Source organism: Choloepus didactylus, chromosome 1, assembly GCF_015220235.1.
Source record: "Choloepus didactylus isolate mChoDid1 chromosome 1, mChoDid1.pri, whole genome shotgun sequence".
Taxonomy (NCBI): domain Eukaryota; kingdom Metazoa; phylum Chordata; class Mammalia; order Pilosa; family Megalonychidae; genus Choloepus; species Choloepus didactylus.
Window position 1 is genome coordinate 234,381,252 of NC_051307.1, and position 19,495 is coordinate 234,400,746.

The 19,495-nt window shown below is 38.8% G+C and overlaps 2 protein-coding genes and 1 long non-coding RNA gene across 4 annotated transcripts in view; 1 reads left to right on the plus strand and 2 right to left on the minus strand.

Moving 5' to 3' along the window:
• SUMF1 (sulfatase modifying factor 1) overlaps nt 1-14,997 on the minus strand; it is a 127,043-nt gene extending 112,046 nt beyond the window's left edge. For both annotated transcript variants that reach the window (XM_037800662.1, XM_037800656.1), the window contains exon 1: nt 14,710-14,997. In XM_037800662.1, coding sequence (XP_037656590.1) covers nt 14,710-14,985 — 276 coding nt within the window. In that variant the 5' untranslated portion in view covers nt 14,986-14,997. The remainder of the gene's footprint in view (nt 1-14,709) is intronic.
• Nucleotides 960-3,055, minus strand: LOC119507473 (nuclear fragile X mental retardation-interacting protein 2-like). Its single transcript, XM_037800649.1, has one exon. It carries the CDS (start codon nt 3,053-3,055, stop codon nt 986-988), a length of 2,070 nt encoding a protein of 689 aa, XP_037656577.1. The 3' UTR covers nt 960-985.
• LOC119507493 lies at nt 14,963-19,080 on the plus strand. The gene is made up of 3 exons (XR_005211251.1): nt 14,963-15,105; nt 16,774-16,878; nt 19,005-19,080. It is a non-coding gene; the product is annotated as an uncharacterized LOC119507493 (long non-coding RNA).
• The last annotated feature ends 415 nt before the right edge of the window (nt 19,081-19,495 follow it).

Here is a 19,495-nt window from a genome sequence, read left to right on the forward strand (position 1 = left end):
TTATTTATTTGTTTGTTTTTTAAGTGAAAAGAAAAGGACATCTATTTTATTAAATGTCTTCCAGTTTGCAGATAAGGAAAGGTATGCAGATTAGGTAATTTGCTTAAAAGTCACATTAGTAGATGTAATTCATCTCTGAGGAGTGATTCTTCCAGAGAGAACACTGCAATTACCTTAGCCCCACCATCTATCTGATATGCAAGTCATTGCCTAAATAAGTCACTGTTAAAAATGGGAATGTGTAGTATATATTAGGTTGTGTACATGCTTGTGTGCAGAATGGGTGGGGGAGTGGGATGTAAATGGAATGAAGGTAGAACCAGTATGCAGACTGAAAAATCACTTCTCTTAATTACCAGTTTGTAAACATCATTTGCTAAGGATTCAATTACTTAGGCCATACATCAAATTTTTCTTTAAGACATAAACAATATTCCCATAAAGTTATTCACACTGAAAAAATATCTAGTTCCCTTTAACACTGGCTCTGGGACAACTAGACTTGCAAAAGCATAGCTTCTGCAATGCTAATGGTGCTGCCACTGTACAGTTTGTCTAAATTATTTTCTCAACATTCAACACCCATTATCCTTTCTTATAAGGAAAAAAATAGTTTTGACCCTCCATCTTTTTCGACTCCTCAAAAACACTGTTCCTACTCATTTTAAGCAAATTAGAACTATTAAATGAACTCACTAACAAAGATTCCAAGAAATCTATGATATGAAAAGCAAAGGAAACTTAGGTTTATACTATTTTAAAAAACAAACAGTCCAAGAGAAAAATCTAAGTTACCCCTTTTAGGCAAGTTCTCTCCTCCCTCTTCTCTGAAGGAGGCAAGAGGTAAATTATATCGATCTATATAAAAATAAATGCTTTTAAGTTGGAAAAGTGAAAATTCCTTCCAAACTTTAACCATAGTGTTTCCAAAGACCCTGAATTAAGTTTGGTATCAGCTGCTTATCCACGTTCTTTTTGAAGAATCTCAGTTAAAGCCACCCTTAATACAAACAGGTAATAAAAATACCTTAAATTGGCCAGTAAGAATCTTTGCATAGGAAACAAATGAGTTACCTTTAGTGTGATATACAATAGCAGCCCTCAGGTCAAAAGAACCCCAGCTATCATTTCTTTCTAGGCCTCTCTGATATCTCTGTTCTTTGGCGGAGCCTAACAAAGTGTTCCTAGGAGAGGCCAGAGGATTTTGATTTTCTATCTCATAGTCCTTTGAGAGAAACACTAAAGCTCCTTGACTACTGGTGTCTGCTTTTTGCAGGTCACCTATACCACTGGGTTCCAAGGATAAGGCTCCACTCTCATTAGTAGTCCCAGGTTTTAGAATGCTACCCAGAACTTGAGGACTAGTCCGTTTTTCCAGCTCATAAGCCTTGGGAAACACAGGATGCTCAGTTCCCGAGGGGATTATTTCAGCACCCTGTGAAACCAAAGTGGCAGGATATTCCCCTTGAAATGTCACCTCCATTACTTTATGATCTGATGACTTCCCAATAACAGTCTCAGGGCCAGCACTGGGTTCATTTATAAATGATAAACCCCACTGATTCTGGAAGATATCCCCCAAGTTTGGCTGATCTGTCTGAGAGGGCAGATCCACTTGTGTTGTGCTCAACAGCACAGTTTGCATATTTGAAGGGTAGATAAAAAGGCTAGACTTAATTTGTTCAACAGCTGCTGAAGTTAAACTCATGTCCTGGAGAACTGAATCAGTCCCAGAAGAGATGGGAGTATTAGCAGCAGTAGTGAGCAGTGGCTGAACCCCTGGAGAATACCCACTTGCATCAGTCCCTGCTAAAACAGGTCCATTAGAAAAACTGGCAGAAGTAACAGATTTCAGTGCAGACACAGGAACTTGGGATAACCGACCTGAAGATTGGGTCTGAGTTTCCCCACTAGATGATGAAGAGGATGAAGATGAAGATGGAAACACAGAAGAATTCTGTACAGTTTTGTTGAGGTTTTCCTTAACTTCGCTTGCATAACTTATTTTAGGAACTATTTTAGCACTGCTATTGTCCACTGGAAAAACTGGGGGTGGTTTAAATAGGGTCCACAAGTCCTCCTTGGAGGCAACTGCTGAAGCATGCTTTCCTTTGGGCCGATCATCAAACTTTTTGTTGCTCACACCAGGTTTAGCATCACCAACAGTGGGTTTTCCTCGGCTTGCTCCTCCAAGCCCAGATTCATACTTCCAAATGGGCTTAGAACCATCTACTCGACTTCCCTTTTGTTCACTATAGTCAGGTTTGAAAGTTTCAAGTCCCTGTTTTAAAGCTGGGACACTAGTCTCCTGTTGCATTATTTTGTCCTGCACTAAATTAAGGTTTTCACAACCCTTGGCACTATTGCGCCTGGCTTTCCTTTTTTTAGGAGTGGTATATCCGCTCTCAGATCCACTGCCATCATTATCTGCCCCTTTGCCCATATAACCATTAGTAATATAGCCTGAATTATTTGTTACAACACCATTTGGAATTGCTACAACTTCGGTCTTGTCTACTGATTGGTTCTCTCCAGATTTATTTTCATAAGACTTCCCATTCTTTTTGTCCATACTGTTTTTCTGAATAAAATTCTTGGTTTTAACTCCTGCTTTTCCAAAGGTGCTGGCCTTCACAGTCTGCTTCAGGTTAGTGTCTACAATTTGCTGGTTACCATTGAGGACCCTGGAAATAGGATTAGCTTCATCAGAATCCAGGCTCTTTAAAGATAGTCCTCTTTCTCCAGCATTACCATTTAGTTCACCATAGCCTGTTTTCTCCTTCGGCATTTCCTGGTGTTGCTGGAGGGCGTGTTTCTGCTCATGTTTCAGAGGCTTTGGCTGGGCCTTGGGGCTGCGCTCGGCTCCATGCTGCAAGTACTGGTGAGGCTGCTGGTGATGGTGGTGATGGTGGTGGTTGTGGCTGTGGTTGTAAAAATAATAATGGTGGTGGTGGTGCGGCTGCTGCTGCTGCTGCTGCTGCTGCTGCGGGTGGTGGTGCAGATGGTGGTGGCTGTGATGGTGTTGAGGCTGTGGCTGGCCGGGCTTCTCCTCCATTGAAAGCGGCTGGGACTCCCTGGCTGAGGCTGCGGGCTGCTGCCCCGTCAGGATCTCACAAATGGCATTTAAAATCTTTACAAGACCTGAGAGAATTATGATCCTTTTAAGCTTCAGGTGCTTAAACATTTTACAAAGGCCTTTTTAAAAAGGATCTGCTATCTTTTTATTCCCAAGGTAATTTTTTAATATTGTGTCCACCAAAAAAAGGATACAAATTACTCAAGAAATTGTTACTGAATGCCTAAAATATGTAAGGCACTTGGGGGACACAAAGATTAAAAACAGGTCTAAAACTGTTTCCAATATAGAATGAGATCTCAGATGGCTATACAAATAATACAACTTCATACAGAATGTAAAAGTTGCCATCAGAGAACAAAATGCTATGCTAATTCAGAGAAAAGAGAAACTACTACTTCCTGGAGTAAAAAGAAAGACTTGATGTAAGAGAAAGCATTCAATTCCTCAAAGGTAAAACTAGGTACTATGTACTTGTTTGTGTCCCTCACCCTGCCAACTGCCTCTGTGCCTGGCATTAGCCTGACCCAAGGTTCCTCAGACAGGAAATCAAGACTGACTTGACTCACGCATACACATGCAGACAAATCCAATTTTATCACCCAGTGATTCTAAAAGCTTTCTGAAACAACTTTGCTGAGGTATCTGGAGACTCAAATGTTTCGTTACTTTGTTACAAAGCAAAAAGATGTGTAGAAAATTGTTAGGGTAACTTTCTAAGTGAGAATTGTGTATTTTTTTAACCAAAGGCACTCCAAGGCAAATTGTAAAATTCCATTGTCTACGAGGCAATTCTTATTGCCATAACTTTTCAGTGAAACTGTAAATTCCTCAAAGGTAAAGCTAAGTGCTATTTACTTGTTTGTATCCCTCACCCTGACAAGTGGCCATTTAATAAATTAAATCTTAAAAAAAAAAAAACAAAACAGACTCACACCTTAAAAAGTGTGAAAATGACACTCACGAGGTTCCAGACATCCAAGCAGGCAGAGGAGAATAGTAAAATATAACATTTAAAATAATTGAGAAGACTTGTGGCTGAACAAGATGGCACCATAGAACACTGTAGATTGCCTATCCCCCACAGAATCTGTGAACAACTACCCAAAACTGGCAGAAATGGATGGAGGGAGCCTAAGGGTACATCGACAGGTGAACAGAAGGGCTAACTGTGGTTGATATATGGAATGGAATACTAAGCAGCTGCAAGAAGGAATGAAGTTTGAGGCATGCAACTAGGTGAAAGAACCTTAGGGACATGATGTCGAGGGAAATAAGCCAGAAACAAAAGGACAAATATTGTAAGGACTCACTAAAATAAACTAACTACAATGAGCAAATGCTGAGAATAGAATTCAAGAGCATAGGTTATCAAGGGATAGACCCTGGGCAGAGACTGGGCAATCAACGATGTAGGAGCACAGAATGTTCAATAAGGCTTATTGTAAAGGTTCCTAGATTGTAAGCTTTTACGGTAGTCACATCTATTCCTGAGTTTTAACTGTTATTTACAAGATGTTTATTTGGTACAAACTTTATATTCTCTGTAGCACACTATCTAATTTGACCTCTACGGTCAGTTTATTTAAACAACATAATTACATGGAGCCTAAAATGGGGAATGAGATCTCGTTATTCTGTACAGGTTAATGTAATACTTCGATACATCTCAGAGCATTTCAGGCAGAAAATATAAAAGTATTTGCAGGGTTCCCTTGAGGGACTGGGGAAAAATGAAATACTGAACTTCCCACCTGGGGAATTCCTGATAGTCCTACAAGCATTGGAGGCTCCCAATTTGATAACTCAAGCCCGTGATTTTGGGACTTGCCCTTATAAAACATTCCTGCAAAGGTGAAGCTAAACCTACTTACAATTATGCCTAAGAATCACCACCAGAGAACCTCTTTTGTTGCTCAGATGTTGCCTCTCTCTCTCAGCCAACTCTGCAAGTTAACTCACTACCCTCCCCCCATGTGGGACATGACTCCCAGGAGTGTAAGTCTCCCTGGCAACATGGGACCTGACTCTCAGGGATGAGCCTAGCCCTGGCATCGTGGGACTGACAATGCCTTCTTGACCAAAAGGTGGGGAAAAGAAATGAAACAAAATAAAGTTTCAGTAGTAAGAAATTTCAAATGGAGTCAAGAGGCCATTTTGAAGGTTCTTCCTATGCATTATATAGATATTCCTTTTTAGTTTCTAATATATTAAAGTAGCTAGAAGGTAATAGCTAAATCTGTTGAACTGTTATCCAGTAGACTAGATTCTTGATGATGACTGTATAACTATATAACTTACACAGTGTGACCATGTGATTTTGAAAACCTTGTGACTGACACTCCCTTTATCCAGTGTATGGGCAGGTAAGTAATAAAATAAAGACCAAAAATGTATATAAATAAAAGAAGGGATAAGGGGTATGTGGTGTTTCAGGTGTTCTTAAAAAAAAAAAAAAAAAAAAAAAAAACTGACAGAGCCATTTTCCAGAAAACAGTCAAAAGGGTTGCACTAACTGGGTGAGTGACAAATTAAAAAATAAAAATGCAGGCTTAAAACCAGTAGGAGAAGCTCATACAGCCCTTTCTGGCACTTCCCCTAAACCCTCCCCGGCATGGTATGGAACCAGGCTATGCTCCCATTAAAGGACACGAGCCCTCTTCTAGAAGAAACAGAGTAACCCCTATGCACATACAGGAGTGCCTCTGTGTCACTGCCAATCCATTAGGTGGCAGCCTGAAAGACTGAACTAGGAAACTCATCTCTGACTCACCACCCCAGAACGTGCTCTGAAAGCAGAAGCAGCTTGCAAACAGCTAAAGCAGTATAAGACACAATTAAATCAAAGCAGCCAGGGGAAAAGGACAACTGGCTTTTTAAGACATACAGCAGAGCACCCCAGAGGATGGAGGGAGGGGAAAGTCTATTTCATAGGGAATAGAGGGGAGCATTTGAATTCCTGCACACAGAGGAATTCCTAAGGCCACAAGCCAGCCAACCAGCACAAACCTAGGACATATGCATGCTCAGAAAAGATGAATAGGACAGCGTACTTAACTTACACTTGGGCTGATCTTCTTGATAGTACACCTAAACTCTGAAGAAGAGCACCAATGAATGCAGAGCCTATTTGCAAAGACTGTGAAAGATGTTTATTTACCTTGGTTGCTTTGTTTTTGTAAGCTCCAGGCACTCAAGGAAGTCTCTGTCATTTAACTAGTTGGATAAAAACGTAAGGAAAACACTCAGGGACAAAATTCCCAAGTTGACCCTTTGAAATATTAAAATGTACAGGGTAAAAACACATTACAAGACAATCAAAAACACAGGAGATGATGGCCCTGTCCAGACTTTGGATATACCGGACAAAGATTTTTCAAAAATGATCTTCAATATGCTCAAGGAGATAAAGGAAAGCATGGAAAAAGAGCTAAAGGATATCAGGAAAACAATGAATGAACAATATGAGAATTTCAATAAAGAGACAGCAATTTTAAAAAGGAACCCAACAGAAACACTGGAGTTGAAGATCACAGTAACTGAAATGAAAAATTCCCTAGAAGGTTTCAACAGCAGATTGGAGCAGGCAGATGAAAGAATCAGTGAAATCAAATGGCAAAGGATGAGAACAGAAAGAAAAAAGAATATTAGAGAATGAACAGAGCATAAGACACCAGTGGGACACTATCAAAATTACCAAATACACATATGGGAGTTCCAGAAGGAGAAAACAGAGAAAGGGGCAGAAGGAATATTCAAAGAAAGAGCAGAAAATTTCCCAAATTTAACAAAAGACATGAATACACACACTCAAGAATCCCAATGAATCCCAAACAGGATAAACTCAAAGAGAACTATACCTACACACAGAGCAATCAAATTGTTCAATGCCAAAGACCAAGAGAAAGTTCTGAAAGCAGAAAGAGAAAAGCAACATATTATGAACAAGGAAGTCCCAATGAGACTAAGTGCCTATTTCTCACAGGAAACCATGGATACAAGAAAGAAGTGGGATGGAATATTTTAAATGCTGAAAGAATACAGGTGACAACCAAGAATTTTATATCCAGTGAAACTATCTTTCAAAAATGAGGGCGACTCTCTCTCTCTCTAACTGAGCCACCTTGGCAGGTGAACTCACTGCCCTCCCCTCCATGTGGGACCCCACTCCCAGGGGTGTAAATCTCCCTGGCAACACAGGATATGACTCCCGGGGATGAATCTCTGGACCCAGCATCGTGGGATTGAGAACATCTTCTTGACCAAAAGGGGGATGCAAAATGAGACAAATTAGTTTCAGTGGCTGAGAGATTTCAAATGGAGTCGAGAGGTCACTCTGGTGGACATTCTTATGCACTAGATAGATAACACCTCTTAGGTTTTAATGTATTGGAACAGCTAGAAGTAAATACCTGAAACTATCAAACTCCAACCCAGTAGTCTGGACTCCTGAAGACAATTGTATAATAATGTAGATTACAAGGGATGACAGTGTGATTGTGAAAACCTTGTGGATCACACTCCCTTTATCTAGTGTATAGATGGATGAATAGAAAAATGGGGACAAAAAATAAATGAAAAATGGGCGGGGGGGGTGTTTGGGTGTTCTTTTTTACTTTTATTTTGTATTCTTATTCTGATTCTTTCTGATGTAAGGAAAATGTTCAGAAATAGATTGTGGTGATGAATGCATAACTATATGATCATACGGTCAACAGCTGATTGTATACCATGGAATGTGAATATATTTCAATAAAACTGAATTTAATTTAAAAAAAAATGAGGGCGAGAGATGAAGACATTCTCAGAAAAACAAAAGTTATAGGAGTTCGTCACCACTAGACCCATCCGAAGAACAATACTAGAGGGAGTTCTTCAAACTGAAAAGAAAGGATACTAGACAGTGGATCCAAGTGACATAAAAAAATGAAGACCTCCAGTAAAAGTAACCATAGTAATTATAAATTCAAGTATTATTGTACTGTATTTTTTTCATATGCAATCTGGTTCTTCATACAGGTCCAAAATTAAAATACATAAAAAGTAATGATAAATCTATAGTTTGGGACATACAATGTATAAAGATTTCATTTGTAATATATACAACAAACAGGTGGGAGACAAACAGAACAAAGTAACAGTATGACTGTATACTATTGAAATTAGGTTGGTAACAAATAAAACATGATTGTTATAGATATAGGATGTTAAATTTAAGCCCAATGGTGACTACAAAGAAAGTATCAGAAAATATATACACATGGAAATGAGAAGGGATTCAAACTGTTACACTACAAAGAAAATCAAAGAAATATGAAAGTAGGCATTAATGGAAGAATTGAGGGACAAAAAGGTATAAGAATTACAAAGACCATATAGCAAAATGGCAGAAGAAAGTCTCACATTATCAGTAGTTACATCAAATGTAAATGGAATAAACTCTCAAGTCAAAAGGCAGAGACTGGCAGAATGGATAAAAAAAGCATGACCCAACTATTTACTGTTTACAAGAGACTCACCTAAAATTCAAAGACACATGTAGGTTGAAAATGAAAGGATAGAAAACTATGTTCCATGCAAATAGTAAGCAACAGACAGCTAGGATAGCTATACAAACAACAGATGAAACAGATTTTTTAGTCATAAACTATTACAAGGGAAAAAGGAGGCAACTATGTATTGTTAAAAGGATCAATTCAACAAGAAGATATAACAATTATAAATATATATATGCACCTAACAGCAGAGCACCAAAACATAAGAAGCAGATACTAATAGATTTGAAGGAGAAACAAATGATTGTATATTAACAGTGGGAGACTTAAACATACCATTTTCAATAATGGATAGAATACATAAACAGAAGATTCGTAAAGAGAGAGAAGACTTGAACGATACTATAAACCAACTATACTTAACAGACATATAAAGAACACTTCATGCAAAAGCAGCAGAATACATATTCTTTTCCAGTAGACATGCGTCATTCTCCAGGATAAACCATGCATCATGTCAAAAAACAAGACTCAATAAATTTTAAAATATTGAAATCATACAAAGTATCTTCTCCAACTACAATGAAATGAAGCTTAAAACCAGTATCAAAAGCTCTCAACAAAGACAAGCCCAGGACCAGATGGCTTCACTGGTAATTTTACTAATATTCCAAAAAGAATTAGCACCAATCCTGCTAAAACTCTTTCAAAAACTTGAACAGGAGAGAACACTACCTAATTCTTTCAATGAGGCCAACATCACCCTTAATCAAAGCCAGACAAAAATACCAGAAGAAAAGAGAATTACAGACCAATATCCCTTATGCATATAGATGCAGAAATCCTCGACACAATACTAGCAAACTGAATCCAACACTTTATTAAAAGAATTATACACCATAATCAAGTGGGATTAATCCAGGTATGCAACAATATTTGAACATCAGAAAATCAATTAATGTAATTCACTGGATTAATAGAAAAAAGGATAAAAAGAAAAACACATGATCATCCTAATTGATGCAGAAAAGCCATCTGACAATATCTAGCAGCCCATCATGGTAAAAACACTTTGAAAACTAAGAAAAGAAGGAAACTTCCTCAACATGATAAAGGTCATATATGAAAAACTCACTACTAACACCTTACTCAGTGGTTAAAGATTAAAGCTTCACCTCTAAAATCAGGAACAAGACAAGGTTACCCACTGTCACCAGTGTTATTCAACAGTGACTAGAAGTTCTAGCCAGAGCAATTAAGCAAGAAAAACAGTAAAAGGCACCAAATCAGAAAGGAAGAAGTAAAACTTATTCTATTTGCATTTCAGTAACACTGGGTTCAGTGGGGCAATGTTCACAGGGGTTCATGTCAGGACAGCTTCTCCAGAGTAAAAGATAAACTGCTTGCACTGTATATCCCTATGGCAAAGAAGGACGCACAAAGCCATTTCAGGTTCTGGAGACAACACATTTCACAAAGAAGAACAAAGAAGAAGAAGAACAAAGTTGAAGGACTCACATTTCCTGATTTTAAAATTTATTACAAAGTTACTGATTACTACAGTAATCAAAACAGAATGGTACTGGCACAAGGACAGACTTATCAACCAAATGGAATCAAACTGAGAATTCAAAATAAACCTTAATATCTATGGTCAATTGATTTTTGACAAGAATTGCAAGTCCATTCAATGGGGAAAGGATACTCTCTTCAACAAATGGTGCTGGGAAAACTGGATATCCATATGCAAAAGAATGAAGGTAGACCCCTACCTTACACCACTTACAAAAATTAATTCACAATGGATCAAGGACCCAACTTAAGAACCAAAATGATAAAACTCCTACCAGAAAACACAGGGAATCATTTTTAAGGCCTTGTGTTAGACAGTGGTTTCTTAGACTTTATCACAAAAGCACAAGCAACAAGAGAAAAAAAATAAATAGGACTTTATGAAAATTAAACTTTTGGACATCAAAGGACATTATCAAGAAAGTAAAAAGGCAATCTACAGAATGGGAAAAAAATTTAATCCTTAAACTGTATCTCAAGGATTTAATATCTATAATATATATTATACATTTTAAAAACCCTCCTATAATTTAACAACAAAAAAAAAAAACACCCAAGTAAAAACTGGGCAAAGGAATTGAATAGACATTTTCTAGAGAAGCTAAACAAGTGGCCAACAAACACACAGAAAGATGTTCAACACAATTAGCCTTTAGGGAAATGCAAATCAATACCACAATGAGCTACCATTTCATATCCACTTGAATGGCTATTAATAAAACACAGAAAATAATAAGTGTTGGTAACGATGTGGAGAAACAGGAATAAACATACATTGTTGGTAGAAATGTAAAATGATACAGTGCTGTAGAGAAAACTCTGGTGGTTCCTCAGAAAATTAAATATAAAACTACCATAACAACAGTCAATCTCACTTCTAGATATATGCCCAAAAGAACTGAAAGCAGGGACTGAAACAGATCTTTGCATACACATGTTCATAGCGGTATTATACACAACTGTCAAAATGCAGAAGCAACACAAGAGTCCACCAACAGAATGAATGAATAAAAAAATGTGGTATATACATACAATGGAGTATTATTTGACAATAATAAGGAAAGAAGTTCTGATTCATGCTACAACATAGATGAACTTTGAAGAGATATCCTGTTGAATCAAGTAAGCCAGACACAAAAGAACCAATACTGTAAAATGTCATTTACATAAAATAAGCAGAAGTTGCAAATTCATAGTCAGAAAGGAGAATACTCATTACCAGGGTCTGTGGGGGGTGGGGTGGGAAATGGAGATTTAATGCTTAATGGGTACAGAGTTTCCATATGCAGTGTTAGAAAAGTTTTGGAAATGGTAATTCGGGAATGAGCCTGACCTTGGCTTTGATAGATTGAGAATGCCTTTTTGACCAAAGGTGGGGGGGGGGGGGAGGCAACAAAATAAGGTTTCAGTGGCTAAGATAATTCAAACCGAGTAAAGAGGCTACCCTGGAGGTTACTCTTACGTAAGCTTCACTAGATATGCCAAATGGCCATAGTATAATAAGCCCAACTCAAAAGTAGTCCCCAAAATCCTAAAGAATACCTGGATCTGAGACTCTATAAAAGTTTTACTCACTAAGTTTATTCTTCAGAAACTTAAATCCTTCAGAGTACTCTTACGTCAGCTATGTCCCAAAACCCAGATGCAATAGCCTCTTCAAGAACATCAACTAGATGTGTCCCCTTTGCTCATAAAGTTAACACTCCCCTTTTCAACATGAACAGGTTAGGTTGGTCACTGCCTAGGTATCCCTGAAGATTGGGAAAGTGATTAAATGAGAGGAAGGGTAGCAACAAGCAAGATGAAATTTAACAAAGGATCATGAATACCAAATCTCTATATAATTTTCTTTCTCTTCTTTGCTAGGGTACTAGAATAGCTAGAAGGAAAGAACTGAAATGGTGGAACTGTAACCCATAGCATCCTTTGAAATTTGTTCCATAGCTACTTGTTAAATTGTAATTTGAAAGCTATCACCTTTTTGTATATATGTTATATTTCACAGTAAGGAAACAACTGAAACTATGGCACTGTAATTCATAAAAACTTTAGAAATTTCCTATATAACTATTTGTTAAATCACAGTTTGAAAGATACTATTTTTTGTATAGATATTTCACACTAAGGAAATAACTGAAACTGTGGAACAGTAACCCATAATACTCTTTGAAATTTGCTCTAACTACTTGTTAAATTGCACTTGGAAACTTATCACTGCTGTATATATATGTCATATTCTACAATTTAAAAAAATCTATTTAAAAAAACAGCATGGAGCTGTGTGAAAAAAAGACATGTGCAGCACAATATCATTCACATAAATTAAAAACATACACAGATAAAATAACATATTTTACAAGGATACAAACATATTCAAGTATCACTTCCTTGTGTTCACACTAACCCTGACAGATTATCAATTATCATGCAATTATCTATTGTTCCCTATCCCTTACCCTGATTTATTTTTCTTTATGACACTAGAATACCTGTTTCACCAAGGCAGGAATCTTCTCTGTTTTGATCACTGCCAGATCTCTAGCTGCTAGAACAGAGCCCGGCACATTGTACATGGTCAATAAATATTTGTATCACAAATAAATGAATAAATGGAGAGGATATAGCCAACAGAGATTGAAGCCTATAAGAGAGGGGGAGAGGGTAAGACTATGAACAGGAAAAAATAAATAAAACAAGGAAGGGGACTGGCCAGGATATATGATGATGGTATGTCATAACTAGTCCATAAAGATAAGCACAAGTTCTTTTTCCAAACTCATTAACATGGCAAACTAGGCCCTGCATGATCAGGCTGCCAAGTGCCAGTCCAGTCTCCCGGGCTATTACTCTCTCCCTCCAATCACTATGTTGGACCCAAGAAGGCCTTTGTCACTGCCTAGAACATTCTACCATCTCAGGTCATTTGGACAAACTCTCCCCTTTGCCTCCTTCAGTTCTTCAAAATGCTAGTTCCTCTTCATTCTTCAGGTTTCAGCTCAAATGTCACCTCCTCAGAGAGGGCTCCCCTGACCATCCTATCTAGTGTTCCTCTTTCTCCCAAGTTACTCTCTATCATATAACCTGTTCATTGTCTTACCAAGCTTTATGATTAACCTGTATACTCCATGTCTCTATCCATTGAATGTAAGTCCCAGGGGACACGGGCCTTATTTAAAAAAAAAAAAAAAAAGTTGCTAGCACCCACATCCCATTCTGGAAACAATATGAACATGGGCCATTTAAAATGAGGAGTGTTCAGTACTGATCAGAAAGATCTGAGCAAAAATTTGACATAGATCAGTGTGTGCATGCAAATAAGACACCTGCCCAGTTAGTTGCAAAGCAGATAGAGAGAGAGCTTTCTCTACAGAAAAAGGGACAGATTATCAATTATCACGCAAATTAGAGACGAATTAAAATCAGGGATGACAATACACACTAAAAAAGTAAGCAAGATTCTCCGCCACACAGAATATAAATACTAATAATGCAGGAGTCTTCTGGGGAATAACAGAAAAAAATTAAAAGGTCAATAATTATACGTAACATAGAAACTATGAGAAATCTGGCTAGCAACTTCCTACACTCTCTATTCCTGAGAGACTAAAACATGCTCTTGGCCGTCATCAAGCTCACAGCCTAAAAGAGACATCAACAGACAAGCATCTTTAATAATTGTTGTCAGAGTAAACACACTACTGTGGCAGTATATAGGAACACTGATCATTACAAAGCCATCAGGATTCAGAGAGGGCCTACAAGAGAAACTTACCTATCATCTAAATACTGAAAATTGGTCAGAATTAACACAGAGGAAAGAAAAGTGAGATAAAGAAAGATGGAAAGGGTGTACTAGGTGTACAAGAAGTGCACTGGTTTAGCAGTCTGAACACCAGGGTTTTAGTCCCACAAGTTTTTTTCGACAAACACAACAGTATGCAAAATACCTAGCCAACAGAAAGAATCAAGTAACAATTCTTAGTACTGTTATTTACATATCCTAGCACCTAGCCTATGCAGGTACTGTGTGAGGCATAAATAGCAGTAATAAAGCAACTACCACTGACTTTGTCCCTCCCATGTGCTGAAGTACTAGAAATAGCAGGAAAATAAGATAAATCATTGCCCTTGAGAAGCAGAATGTAGTGAAGGGATTATAGACAATTATACAACAATGTTTGGGACACTGAGAACCAGTTTCCATACTCCTTCATAGTTAATAGAGACCAAGGACTTAATCCAGAAAACGTCTGGTTTAAAATTTTGAAACCCTCCTCAAGAGGACAGAGATGGTGAGTTGGGAGTAAAGATAAAAAGTAGGAAAAGAACGAACAGCAGTTCTCAAACCAAATTCCCTAATGCACAGAAATGTGCTGATTCCCAAGAACCGGCCCGTCCTCCAAGCGGAGAAGAAACTCCACTCCTCCTCACAGAATCAGCAGGTGCGCGATTTAGGGTGTGGTGACTACCTCTACTTGCCTTCCTGCCAATCCCCTGCCTTGCTCCTTCCAACCAATTCCAGCAACCCGGAGGCACCCACCCACCCCCGGGGACTCGAGGGAGCACCTTGGGGGTCGCGAGCGGCCGCTCTGCTTGGGCCCGCCCCGGGGCATTCGCCTCCCGCGAGTACCGGTGCGCGGCCGCCGAACTGCCATGGGAGCCGGGCCGCTGAGGTGTGCCGCAGCCGCATGATCCTGCAAGCGACCCCGTGCTTGCTCTGGCGCGGGTCTCGGCCTCCTCGCTGCCCGCCGCCCGGCACAACAGCAAGAACAGCGGCAGCAAGAAGACGTGACCCAGCCTGGCGCGGCGTCCATGAGCCAGCCCCAGCGCGGGCGCAGCCATGTTGTTCCGCGGGTCATGTGACCCCATAGGTCACGTGACCTTGCCCACCTTAAGGGGAGCGAAGGCAGACACTGAGCTCACAGGACTAGCCGTGAGAGTTGCGCTTTCACCTTCTTCCAGGTACCTGTGCTTTGAAGGTTTCTTTCCTGCTCTGCCGACGTCAGAAGGCAATATATTACCCTATAACACTAAAGGCCGTACACAGATTCAGTGCGCCATTATTCTTTCTTGCTTGAAATATGATCATTGGTAAGATTAATTGGGCATTTGCTAAGAGCCAGACACTATGCTAAATAAGCACTTCATTTTTTAAAATTTATTTAATCCTCACAACAACCCTGTAATATTGGATTCACAGAACAATGAAATGACTTCTTCGAGGTCACCTAGCAAATAAATGTTAAAACAAGATTTAAACACAGAGAATGTAACTTCAGACCCTGCCTTCTACCCATTATGCTGCACATAGGCAACTAAATACACTTCGCCTTACAGGAAATAGAAAAGAAGATGAACTTGAAGGACGCCTGACCAAGGGAATGTAATTAGGGAAATCCAAACTGGAATATTGTATTGCCGTGGTGCTTCCCAAAGTGTTGTCCCCAGACCCACCAGCATCAGCATTACCTGGGAACTTGTTAGAAATGCAATACTGAATCTGAACCTCTGGGGTTAGGACCCAGCCATTTGTTTCTTGACAAGCTCTCCAGATGATTTTAATACACACTGAAGTTGGAGAACCACTGTTCTACAAGACCTGGTTTCTTCAGCAAACACACAAAAACAAAACAAAAAAAGGAAGATCATTATGGATTTAAAATGACATATCACATGAAGCCAGACAACTCAAGCACATTCCAGTGCTCACACTGATCTACCATGATCGTTTAGGCAACTCTGATTGATTATCAATTCAATTAAGTCTGAAAGAGGACTGTCTTGTACTGAAGCTTCATTTAGCACAGAGAATTATATATAATCCTTCAGGATTCTAAGTTTATTCTATTCTGGTGAGTTGGAGTTGTGCCTATCATGAATCCATGTAGCCTTGACTGTTATGGGTTTTCATGGTAGAGATGAGGATAGCCTGGACTCCCCTAACTGACACCAATTTCATTAATTACTTTTTGTGGAACAAAGACAATAAGATTTTTTAAAGAAAGCTTTTCCGTGTGGTTTTAGTGTTTTAAACAGAATCAATTTAAAATTTTCACAACAGCAGGAGCAGGCAGAACTCATTCTATGTGGCGTTGACTACACATGTCAATATACAGGGCCCTTGGTGGAGGGGTTGAAAAAATGACGGCAAAGGATACAACCCCATGACTGAAGCCCCAAAAAAAAAAAAAAATGACATATCAACCAAATGCAATGTATGGACCTTATCTAAACACTGATTCAAACTTACTGGTCTCAAACTTTTGAAATAATCAGAGAAAGTTGACCACTGGATCAAATTATGATATTTGATGAAATTAAGGAATAACTGGAAATTTTGTTTTTAGATTTGTTAGGAGAGATAATAGTATTCATGTTATGTTTTTTAAAAGAATCTTTTCTTTGAGGTATATTTATCAAAATGTATATGCATAAAATGATATGCTGTCAAGGTTTTGCTTTAAAAAATGGGGTACTGGGAGGAGGTTGAGATTTATGATTGGGCATGAGTTGACAGTTATTGAAGCTGGTTGATGAGTATCTGGATTTTTATTCTATTCTCTCTTCTTTAGTAGGTCTGATTTTTTTAATATAAAGAGATTGAGTCCTCTGCTCTTGACTGTTTTACAGTTTGCCGAGAACAGTCCCACACATTTTCTCAGCTGAAATCACAACCAATTGGCAAGAAACCTATTATTATTATAATACCATTTTTCAACTGAGGAGGCTGAAAAGGTAATGGCTTAACCAAGGATTTATTTATTTGCTGTACAGAGTATATATTCTAGGGTGCAGGTCAAAGATAATCTTTGTTAGCCCCTTTACAAAAGAAGAGTTTGCCATCTCTGCTGCCCTTCAGAGACCTGAACTCTTGATTTCTGGTCCTGTCTACACCACTGGGCTGTAAGCTCTGTGAAAGCAAGGATCCTGCCTATTCACCACTGTATCCGCAAAGTCTGGCAAAGGCCTGGCACATAATAAGCATTCAGTGAACGCTTATTGAATTAAAGAATGGCAGTAATCATGACCTGTTTCTCTTAAGGGTAAGCGAATTGTTGGGAAAATAATACAGGTGTGTTGAGAGCTGGCCTCTTACAAGAATTGTCACCTAGGTAAATTACTTCATCTTTCTGAACCTCTATTTCTTCATGTGTGAAATGGGGATAATACCTCTTTCTTTAAGTTGGTATTAAGAGTAGATGAGATACTTGAAGACGATTGTATAAAATGTAGCTTATGAGGGGTGACAGTGTGATTGGGAAAGCCATATGGACCACATTCCCCTTTGTCCAGTTTATGGATGGATGAGTAGAAAAATGGGGGGCTGCACCCAGTGTTCTTTTGTACTTTAATTGTTCTTTTTCACTTTAATTTTTATTCTTATTATTTTTGTGTGTTTGGTAAAGAAAATGTCAAAAATTAATTTTAGTGATGAACGCACAACCATAAAATGGTACTATAAACAATTGAATGTACGCTTTGTATGACTGCATGGTATGTGACTATATCTCAATAAAAATGAATTTTTTAAAAAAAGAGTAGATGAGATAAAGTATTTATAAGGTTTACCCTAGTGACTAGCTTAAAAAATATTTGCCATCATTTGCAATCATTATTGAAGATGGAAAGTTTGTCAGTTCTCAAGGAAATGACTCTTCTCTGTAAATCTGTAATAATTTCTTTTTGACCAGTAATCAATGAATAAGTGGCAAATGTTGGTAAGCAATCCCTAGGTGAGAAGGCCTCAGTTATAAATCAGAGTTAAAAGTACAGTTTAGTAATCAGCCCTGTACAGATTAGGGCAATTTATCTAAAATTTCTCCCACTCTTCATTTCCCATTTGAAGTACTTCTGCATTCTCTGGTCTTCCTTGCTTCTTCTAGCTAATGAGCTTTCATTCTTCTACTAGTTGATCCTTTTATAAATGTGAAAGGATTGCCACAAGAAGACACAAAAAACACTGTTTCTATGTTCTTAGAATATATTTTTAAAATTTCTCACCTGATATGGAGCTTAGTTTAGCTTACTTTCTAGCAGGGAGAGGCAGATAAATTAAGATTATAAATTATATGTAGATGGGAGTGCTGTAGGGTAGGGGACAGGAGACAAGTTATAGAATTAAATAGAGTGGTCATTGTAGGCCTCGATGAGATAGAGGCAAAATCTTGAAGAAAATGAGAGAGTAAGCCAATTAAATATCAGAAAGAAAAGGGCAGGCAGTGAGAATAGCTGGATGGAAGACTCTGAGGCCTTGTAATGGTCAAGTTTGTGTCAACTTGGCTAGGTTGTGTTGTCCGTTTGTTTGGTCAAGCAAACACTGGCCTGATTGTTATTCTGAGGAGATTTCATAGACAAATTGAAGTCATTAGTCAGTTGATTGTATCTATAGCTGATTACCATCTAGAGTCAACAAAGGAGATTTCCTTCAGCAATGAGAGTTCAACAGAGTTCCCAACTTGTGGCCTGCCCAACAGAATTCAGACTTGCCAGTTCCCATGGTCACTTGAGCCAATTCCTATAATAAATCTGCCATCTATCAATCCATCCATCTATCTATCTATCTATCTATCCATGTATCTATCTATCTATCTCTTGTTGGTTCTGTTACTCTGGATAACCCTGACTAATACAGGCTGGAATGTATCTGTGTATTCACTGAACAGCACGGAGACCAACATGGCCACAATGGAGTGACAAAGGGAGAGAGTAAGAGGAAAGGAGATGAGGAAGGTAACAGAGAACATGGCCATATAAGGGTTTGCAAGCTTTTATCCTAAATGAAGTGTAGTGCCATTATGCAATTATGAGAAGAGACATGACATTCCTCCTACTGATCAAGGTCAATTTCTCTTCCAAGTTAGACTCCTCTTGCCTGCTGGTTCCGGGACTCAAGGAGTCCAACATGTCCTGATGGCAGCCATGGCTTGTAGTTCGATGGGACCCTTGCTATATTCCCCAGAAAGAATGTGCCCCCTTAAGGATCGGTATTTCCAGCTCTGCAGAGCCCAGAGTTGCGGTGATGGAAAGAACAGAATCCCCCAGTGGGTTATTTGGAGTGAAAACAATTGGGGCCACTTCTACTTGATTCCTGAACTCTCGTTTTCTTCCTATTTGGAGACACAGTGCCACATGGAGATTTTTGGTTGAATGTATATGCTGCATCCTGACAGATGGTCCTCATCCTGGCAAAGATTGCCTCCAAGCTGGCAATTCAACTATGTCTACACTGAGCCCTTTCAGAGATCTGTAAGGCCAGCTGCTTCTGGATTTTGTGATTTGGGGTAAGACTGCTGGATGCCATGGCCAGAGCCCATTCCTGCAGCTCCTTCAGAGCGAAATGGGTCCCTAGTCA

Excerpts from the sequence above, each read along its gene's own strand:
- LOC119507473 (XM_037800649.1), bottom strand. The coding sequence starts at position 3,055 with ATGGAGGAGAAGCCCGGCCAGCCACAGCCTCAACACCATCACAGCCAC.